This window comes from Myotis brandtii, unplaced genomic scaffold (assembly GCF_000412655.1).
Source record: "Myotis brandtii unplaced genomic scaffold, ASM41265v1 scaffold1041, whole genome shotgun sequence".
Taxonomy (NCBI): Eukaryota; Metazoa; Chordata; class Mammalia; order Chiroptera; family Vespertilionidae; genus Myotis; species Myotis brandtii.
Genome location: NW_005353503.1, coordinates 181,775 through 191,306, shown reverse-complemented (window position 1 = coordinate 191,306; position 9,532 = coordinate 181,775). Strand labels below are relative to the sequence as shown.

General features: G+C 59.6%; 1 protein-coding gene across 1 annotated transcript in view; it reads right to left on the bottom strand.

The window, feature by feature from the left end:
• Positions 1 to 242: 242 nt before the first annotated feature.
• Positions 243 to 9,532, bottom strand: part of LOC102241779 (copine-5-like) — a 12,902-nt gene continuing 3,612 nt past the window's right edge. The window contains exons 2-3 of the mRNA XM_005856723.2: positions 8,041 to 8,145; positions 243 to 317 (exon numbers count right to left, since the gene is read on the bottom strand). Coding sequence (XP_005856785.1) covers positions 272 to 317; positions 8,041 to 8,145 — 151 coding nt within the window. The 3' untranslated portion in view covers positions 243 to 271. The remainder of the gene's footprint in view (positions 318 to 8,040; positions 8,146 to 9,532) is intronic.

Genomic DNA, 9,532 nt, shown 5'->3' with positions numbered 1-9,532 from the left:
CACAACAGGCACGTTTCAGAAACCCCAAGGCCTCCCCGCTGGGGGAGGTGTTAGGCACCTGCCGGCAGCTGTCTGAGGAAAAGAGGCCTCTCATGTCCTTTGCACCGTGCCCTGCGGGACCGAGGTCCTCCGGTGCCCGGGGAGCCAGGCCGGGACCGTCACGGGGCAGGGGATGGCCCTCAGGAAAACCCAGGCCTCGGTCCCATGTGCGGGCGGGGCCCATCCTCCCTGTGGCGGCCCCATCCTTGTCCCCCTGTGCCCTTCGGCCTGCTTACCTGCCATCTCGATCCCAGTCGTACACCTCCACCTTGATGGTCCTGTGGGACAAAGGGTCCGTGGTGGGATGGGCTTGACCCAACATCCACGTCACCTGAGGACGGGGCCCTTCTCATGCTCCCGGGCCAGGGAGGATGGGGGGACATCCACCAGAAAACAGGGCCCTTCTCACACTCTGGGCCAGAGAGGATGCTGGGACATCCACCAGAAGACGGGGCCCTTCTCATGCTCCCGGGCCAGGGAGGATGGGGGGACATCCACCAGAAGACGGGGCCCTTCTCACACTCCGGGCCAGGGAGGATGCTGGGACATCCACCAGAAAACAGGGCCCTTCTCACACTCTGGGCCAGAGAGGATGCTGGGACATCCACCAGAAGACGGGGCCCTTCTCACACTCCGGGCCAGGGAGGATGCTGGGACATCCACCAGAAAACAGGGCCCTTCTCACACTCTGGGCCAGAGAGGATGCTGGGACATCCACCAGAAGACGGGGCCCTTCTCATGCTCCCGGGCCAGGGAGGATGGGGGGACATCCACCAGAAGACGGGGCCCTTCTCATACTCCCGAGCCAGAGAGGATGCTGGGACATCCACCAGAAGACGGGGCCCTTCTCATGCTCCCGGGCCAGGGAGGATGGGGGGACATCCACCAGAAGACGGGGCCCTTCTCATGCTCCCGGGCCAGAGAGGATAGGGGGACATCGACCAGAAAACAGGGCCCTTCTCACACTCTGGGCCTTCAGTGAGAGGCAGCAGCCCAAGACACAAAGGAACTATCTTGAGGCCTTTTAGCAAAAGTCTTAGGGACAGAGGCAGCCCTAGAGCTGTGCAGGGAGGATATGGAAAAACATCTCAGACTTCAGTTCACCCTGCCTTCTGCGTGCCCACCCCAGACTGGGCACAAGTCCCAGCACGAAACCGCACAATGAATGTATGAGGGGCGGGGCCGTCGTAGTGGGGGTGTGCTGCTCCCCGATCTCAGGCCTAAGCAGGGTGAGCTCTCCTGCCGCAGGGCTCGGGGCCGTGGGGGCTGAGTGGTGGGAGGCAGCCTGCGTGCCAGGGAGGGGCCCAGGGCCAGCCTCCGGATGGCCTGCTGAGGGGTTCCATGCCACGACTGGCTCCTGAGTGAGGGTGTAATTATCTTCACATTTTCGCCCGGCTGCTTTAATTAGTTTGTTTTGACTCCTGTGCATGGGGCTGGGCTCTGGAAGCCCATTTTATTTTTAGCCTGTTTCCATGGCAACAGGTTAGCGGACCAGAGGCAGAGGAGGGAGGTGGAAGGCTGCAGGTTAACCCTTGGTGCCAGTGGTCCTCCAGGGATGCCCAGGGAGTGGGGAGCCGCTGGGGTCCCACTGCAGGGTCAGGGTCTGGGGAGGTCTCCAGCCTTCAGTTCTAAGTGGGGCACGCAGAGGCGGCTGCCCGCCCGGGGCCTGCTTTCCATTAGCATCTCATCATCTCGCCACCCAGGGCTGTGGCCTGTCTCCTGGGGTCTCTGAGGACTCTGCCTCGGGGCTCCGCAAGCCCAGAAGGAGGCGCTGTGTGCCTTCGGATGAGCCTCCGTGGGTGTGGACGGGGCAGGCTGCGGATCCCCAGCTGGGGCAGACACTGCGCTGGAATGAAGGAATGCCCGTAGGTTGTGCATCTATTGGGTTTCTGTTACTAAGATGCAAAATGAGGGCGGGGGGCACAGAAGCCCACCATTTAAAGGAACCCTGTAAATTCTTGTGAGAAGCAAAAACAATGTCTCTCTGAAGTGAATTATTGTGGAAAGAAAATAAACCAAGCCCCGGGAGGTGGGCGGGTGAACGGGAAAGAGTGGGAAGAGGCTGGGGTGTGGACTGGGGTGTAGGCTGCTAGCTGGGGGGCCCGGGGCTGTCACTCAACCTCTGTGAGCCACGAGCCAGCGCGTTAAAGTAGGGATAGTCATGTTCTCACAGAATAGCTGCAAAGACACGTTGGAAACCTGCCTGGCACGCAGTGGGCGCTATAAAAATGCCCCTTCTCTCCCCTGGAGCATTCGGCCATATGCAAGTCATTTTCATATGAAATGTACTTAGATCAGGGACACCCAAACCTGGGTACCTGACCTGCACCTTCTGGTTCCTGGGATGACAAGGCTGGAAGTGAGCTTAGTGGCACCCACGCCTGCCCGCCTGATAGGTCACCAGGAGCTTTTCAGACACACAGACCCCAGGCCCCATTCTCGGCAGCTCCGGGCAGGGCACCGGAGGGTCTGAGCCTCCTGGTTACACCCTCCACAGTTTCCCAGTCCTTCCCTAGAGCCCTCCAGCTCTGCGGGGGGCAGCGGGGGGCCTCAGGGACCCCAGGAAAGAGTGCCTCTCCTCGGATCACTAACACCAGCCTCTCAAGTGAGGGAGCAGTGACAGCCACGTGCTCAGAGGCTGTAGGAGGACCCCGGTCACGGCCACAGCTTGGACACCCACATATCACTGGGGAGATTTTTTAATAATCGCAGGGCCAGCGGGCCTGACTGAATTAGCCTAGATAGGACTCAGGCATGGGGAGCTTGAGCAGTCCTCTGGCTGATGCTGCTGTTCAGCCAGAGCCCCTGACCTCCCTGGTTTCAATCTGGATTGCACATTGGGTGCCCGAGAGCTTTAGCAACTCCATGCTGATGCCTCAGATGCCCATGCCCCCCACCCACCCCCTGAGAATCAGAATCAAAGGGTCTGGGTGCACCTGGCAGGGGACTTGCTTAAAGCTCCTCTGGGGATTTGAACTTGCAGCTGAGGTGGAGACACTGAGTGTGAGATTCCTGTGCAATCTGCAATCGAGGCTCCAGGGACGGCGCCCAGGGTCCGATTATCTGGGAGGCTGCAAACTCCAGGCGAGGGGGAGAAGGAGGTGAGAGAAACGCTGCCCAGGGACAGGGAAGGCAGGCACAAGCCGGACACAGCTGTGACTACTCTGCTGACAGCTCTGTCGCTGTCCAGCCCTGGCTGGGCCTCCCAAGTCACCCCACATGCCCCCTGAGGGCTGCAGCCTTGGCTCCCAACCCCGTAGCTCAGGTCCAGCAAAGGCTCGTGTCGGACCAACTGTGACTTCTGGGGACAGCACCCCAGAGATGTGGGTGTGGGACAGGGAAATGGGCCTCTGCTGCCCACACACGAACATCTGATTTAGCAAAAAGGGCTCCAGACACGGAGCCCTGGTCTGAGAGCTGGAGCAGGTGGGCAGGGAGGACTGCAGCTCTGGTGGCAACCCCAGCTCTCCAGCCAAGAGCTGGGTGGCCCTGCCCAACTGGCTTAGCCTCGCAGACTCTGTTTACGCCTCTGTGAAATGGTATCGTCGCAGCCACTGGGGGTTGCTGTGAGAAGTCAGCTACGTCCTCCTCGCGGCAGCACCGAACACCTGTGGTTCTGCAACCCCCAGCCTTTTCCCCAAGCTCCTGTCTCCCAAACAGCTCCCATTCACATGAAGCTGCCAGCTCCACCCGGCCAGGTTCGCTGCTGCACCCTCAGCCCCGGGACCAGCGCCTCGCACATACGAGGGGATATGCGTGGTCTGACTAAATGCCATACCTGCCCTCTGAGAACTTCTATCCCCTGGTGAGGTGGCCCTCCCTCCTCTGAACCACAGGGGAGGCCCGAGTGAGCGGCTTTCCCCGCGGCAGGCAGCCGGTCAGCAGCCAGTGCCAGGCCCGCGCGGGAGCCAGTGCCTGTGGGTCCCGGGACGCCTGGGGCTGGACAGAGCTGGGCATGCGTGAGCCTTGGCAGGACAGAGGGTGAGGGACACGGCAGAGACGCCTCCCCCAGCTCACCCAGCAGCTCTATCTATAGTCTCCCAGGAGCCGCACAGACCTGCCTCCTAATGAGCCTCTCCCGGCTCCAGGATGTACATCCTGCTGCTGCTTACAAGGCCCCGGGCTGACAGGCCCCGAGGGGTTTGCCCTAAACTGACAATCAGAGAGGCTCCAGGGCAGACGAGGAGTGGGGGTGCCCACTGGGGCAGGCAGCGAGACCAGATGGGGGGGGGGTGGCAGGGTGCCTCTGTCTGAGGTCAGCCTCTGCAGGTGTGTGTGTGTGGGGGGGAGCGGGATGACACACTCCTAACGGAGGTCACCCGGCTGGCCTGGCCCCTCCCAGCGCTCAGCGGGTGGTGGGCTCAAAGGAGAAGCAGCTGGTTCTTCGGGGGCAGACAGAGTGTGACGCTCCCGAGATGTGAGCGCCCCACCACCCCCTCTGCACCCTCGTAAAATCACTCATTCAAATCCAGGTGTGAGTGAATGACAGCAGCCAACCAGGGGAGTCTGGTTTAATGAGGACAAACGCTCAAGTCACAGAATGTTCTAGGAGAGAGGAGGGGCTCCGGGTGGCAGGGAAGTGCCTCCTGTCATCACCCACTTCACCCGCTGGAGGCTGGACAGGCCCTGACCCTCCTGCCACGGCCTCTGCCACGGCCCTCCTGCTCGGCTGGGGCACTTGAGTTCGGCCTCGTGTGGACTGGAGACAAGCAGCCAAACCGCAGGGCCAGCCCAGAGGTAGCTCTGGAAGGAGAACTGTCCCTTCTCCGTGCCCTGCAAGTTCCATAATCTCCGGTCCTCCCCTCCCCGTCTGTGAAACGGGGGTCACAGCACCTACCTTCCGGGGTTACTGTGAAATCTAACTCACAAATCAGATAATGTATTGCAACCAATCAGGACACAATCTGGTCCATGCCCTAAAGACTCCGTAATCACAACAATAGTAACTGTCTCCCCACCCCCATCATTCCCAGGAACAGCCCTTCTCCAGGACCCTTGGTCCTCACCCTCCGGGCGCTCTTCTCACCACAGTAGCTGGCACTTCTGTCTGAACCCCCTCTCAGCTCCCTGGCCACGGCCGCCCTCCTCCTGGTCGCCTCCTGTGCCTCTGACCATGTCCTCTTTCTCCTGCTCCTGACCTGCGGGGGCCCTGCCCCAGGGCCTTGAGCACTGAGCCCGGCCAGCCCCTCCAGGGTCTCCCAGACCTCGGTCCCCTCTCCTCAGCAGAGCACCTCCGTGCTGTCCAGCAGCCACGACTCTGCTCCCTGCCACACTTCCCGCCTGTCCGTGACACCGGCGTCTCCCCCAGCTCCAAACCCCAATGCCTCCCGCCTCTTTGGGTCCCTTCCCCAGATGGGTGTCTTCTTCCCCCTCCAGGCCCAGCGCAGACTGCCCCGCGCCCTCAGCACGGCTCCCACAGAGCCCCTCCAAACACACTCACACCCGTTTGGCACCACCGTGTGTGGTTAAGAACACAGATCGAGAGGCAGCCTCAGTTTCCTTACCTGTAAAGTGGGGATAGTGTTAATCCCTTTTGCAGAGGATGAAATTAACTCACATACACAAATCACCAACGTAAGTGCTATAGGGGCCTTTGCTGTTATTATTATTACCTGTCTGTCTCCTGCCCTGGCCTGGGAGCAACCTGAGAGGGAGGCGTGGGTCTGGCAGCTCAGGGCGCCCATGGCCCCCAGCACGGTGCTCTGTGCCTGGCTGGCACGGGAGACGCAGCTGCTGGATTCGCCCGAATGCGTCTGTGAGGCTTTAAAGAGGTTCCCCGCCCTGAGAGGGCCTCCCAGACACCTGGTGCCCCAGTGGCTGTTGGTACATGGGTTACCCTAGGGCTCGGCCCAGCAGCCTGCTCACTTTCGCCCAGCAGTGTGACATGCCTGGCCCCTCCATTAATACTGCTGTCAATCATGTCTTGGTTGATCTATTCCCGGCTGTGGAGCAGGGCCCCAGCTGCCCGCCACCCTGGGGGCAGAGTCTGGGGCTCAGTCAGGGAGGCAGATGGGAGCCTGCCTGGGTTTCCCCGTGACCAGCACCGCCCCATCCCCCCGCACCCTCAACTCCTCCAATGGCTGGATGGAGCGCCCAAGCCGCTGAGCCTCACTGCCCTCCTCACCATCCCACCAAGCTGGGTTCTGAGTCCCTTCCTAGGAATGCAGAAGTTGTGGGGAGTCAGCGGGATCCCCAAAACCTCTGGGCAGTGGGCTAAAGACCCTAATTCCTTCTGCCCCATGAGACTTGAATTGGCATGCTCTCCCAGTCTCCAACCTTGAATTTCCCTTCACTTCCCCTCCATCTCTCTCCATCCCAACCATTCTTTCCCTACCACCGCCCGCCCCCCAACACGATCTTGCACCTTCTCTGAGCCTCTTGTAGACCCCATGCTCCAACCACTGTCCTCTCCCATCCTCCCATTCCAGGAGCCCAGGACCTGCCCAGACACTTAACGGATTTGTGTGGCTCGAAGGCCTACTTTGTCTCCGGTCTCATTTTGCACAATTACTTCATTGACTGATACACTCGTGTGCACATCTGAGCTCCCTGTGGTCAGACTCTAAGCTCCCTGAAGATGGAGATGAGGCTACATCCCCTTGAATGCCGCACAGCTGGAGGCATGATGAGCACAGAGTAGGTGGTCATGACCACCTGTGAAACAGATGGTAGCTTTTCTGTCCCAACCAAGAAGCAGGAAAAGGTGCCACCTCACCTCCCGGATCAGCAGCCTAACCTGGAAGGAGACGGGGTTCCTGGAGGCCCCTCTCACCCACCACACATAGCCAGTCAGTAGCCACCGTGAGCAGGGTCCCAGCGAGCCCACGCGAATGCCACCAGCCAGGACCCCCGTGTTCCTGTCCGAGTGGCCGGCAGGGGCCCAGGCCCGTGAACCCCTGCCAGCTCGCCACCAGCGCCAGCCATCACCATGGAACCAGGCTGGGTTCGCATGACCTCCACACAGACCAGCACCACCGCAGCTCCCGGCACTTAGCACAGTGTGCAATTACAGGTTTCTTTGTGTGATTATTGGATAATGTCTGCCGCCCCCACGAGATGTAAACTCCACGAGCCTGGCTGAAGGGTGAAGGCTGTGTGTTTGTTCCCTGCTGACTTCCCAGCCTCTAGTGCAGGGCCCGGCACCTGGTGGGGAGTCAATAAACACTTGAGGACTGAATGCTGAATGAATTTGGTATCTGACACACACCAAAGCCTTTCTGTGTAGGCTGTGTCACGTGAGCCTCAAAGCAGCCCTGTAAGGTAAGTACACGTTTAAATACCCATTTTACAGATAAGGAAACTGAGGCTCAAAAAAGTCAAAGTTTAAGAAAGAAGAAGAAGAAAGAAAGAAAGGTCAAAGTTTGCCCAGATTGACGGTCCATTTGAGTCACAGAGCCCATTAGAAACCAGGTGTATCCACGCTCAACAATCTGCACACATGGGAGGATGGTGATGATGATGATGATGGTGGTGATGGTGATAGCTAACGTGTGATAGCAGTAGGCTGTGTTGCATCAGGAAGTGCCATGAGCGCTGTGTCCCGTCCCTCACCCCCACTTACAGCAACTTGGCTGGCAGAGAGTATCTTGGGGTCCTGACTCCCCAGAATCCACCTGCCAAGAGCTGGGGCCGGGGGGACCAGGCCTCCTCTGTGTATCTTGAGCCCTGTCTGGCCCCCATCTGCCCCTCTAGTGGGAACAATGAAAAACAGGGGAGCTCCAGGCCAGGTCACCCCAACACCCATCGGGCTTCCCTGGAATCCCAGGCACCAGTGGGGACCCCTGACAGGAGGAAAGACTCGGGGTGCAGGGAAGACTGTGAGGAGATGAAGACACTGCCCCAGGGAGGGGAGTGGCAGGTGGCGCGGCTCAGGAGTCCCTCCCTGTGCAGGGCCATCTGTGCACAGCTCCGGGGGTCTCTGCTCACATAGAGGGACCACCCCCATCCGCGGGAACCAGGCCTCCCACACCCGGGACGGGGAGGGACATTTTCCTAGCTCACCGATCATAGTCCCCGTTGCAGAGGGCTCTCACAGGAATGGAGAAAGTTTGCCACACTGGGTTTAGGGTGTTCTTCATGACCTCGGTCTTGTGGCAGATGGTGAACCTGGCAAAGAAGAGAGGGAAGGTGTCAGACCCTGACCCAAGGAAGGCAGAATCCAGGTCAACTGAGGGACCAGCTGGTTAAGCTCTACAGTTGCCAGCCAGTAAGGACCGTGGCTTTGTGAAGGGATGAGCTGACCGTCACCAGCGGCATCCAGGTAGAAACTGGACGGCCATTTCCTGGTGATGCCGCAGAGAGGGTTACTGGGGGATGCGGGCTCTGGCCCTGCTCTCTGTGTGACCTTGAGCATGACCTTTCCTCTCTGGGCCTCTGTTTCCAGGGACTTGGCCACTATCAGACGTTCTTCAACTGAGACCTACGGAAGGATCTGGGCATGGGCTTTAGGGGCCTGCGAACCCGGAAACTGTCAGTGAAGCGGGGTCTGGGCTTCGCATGCTTGCTGCTTTCCTGCCCCCTACCCCCCCAAACCCCAAATTCCATGTTCATGGCTCACCTCCTCACTCCCTTCAGGTCTTTACTCAAATGCCACCTCCTTGACACGAGTACCTGCCATGAGCACCGTATCTGAAATTTCCACCCCCTGGCCCCTGGCCCCTGGCCCTGCCATCCCAGGCCCCGGCCACGCTGTCTTCCATCCCACCCGTCACCATTTGACATTCGACAGTCTGATTTTCTGCTTATTCATTTTATGGTCTGTCACTGAACTGTACGCTCGGTAAGAGCAAGGGGTTTGTCTTCTTTGACCACTGGTACGTCTCTGGTGCCCCCAAACAGCGCCTGGCACGTAGTAAATGTTCACCAAGTATTTTCTGGAATGAGTGAATGAATAAATGTATTTCCTAGAGGAGAATTTCCATCGCTTTTGCTGGCATTTCAAGCCAGAGGATGAAAGCTCTGGCTGAGATGATCTCTAAGACCCTTTCAGCTCTGAATCCATGAGCTTGCTTTGCAACTAGAAATGCAGAATTGGCTTATCCCATCTGGGCCCCAAAGCAGCGTCCCTGCCCACTCCCCACACACGCCCGCTGGCCCCATCCTGGAAGCCTGCCCGGCCGGCCGGGGCAGAGGGGGGAAGCAGCCGAGAGCCAGTGGAGCTGGGCCAGGGGCGGGCCCCCCGAGACTTCCCAGCATCCGTCCCAGCGACCTCCCTGCTGGAAAGGCCTCTCAGGAAGGTGCCTGGGCCCCACCCGTGCCCACACAGCCTGTGCCATTTCTTCTCTGGCAGTTTTCAAGTCAAAATGTCATTTCTGTCACCAAGGCTCAGCGTTTCTCTTCTCCGCTCCTCTCGCCCACCCGCTGGAGTGTAGAGATACACGTGGGAGACCTCCCCACACACCCAGAGCTGCTGGTGACAACAGGAATGGCACGGAGGAAGGAGGGGCCACAGCTGCCGTGGCTGGGGCAGCAGGAAGAGGAGGCTGGGTGGGGG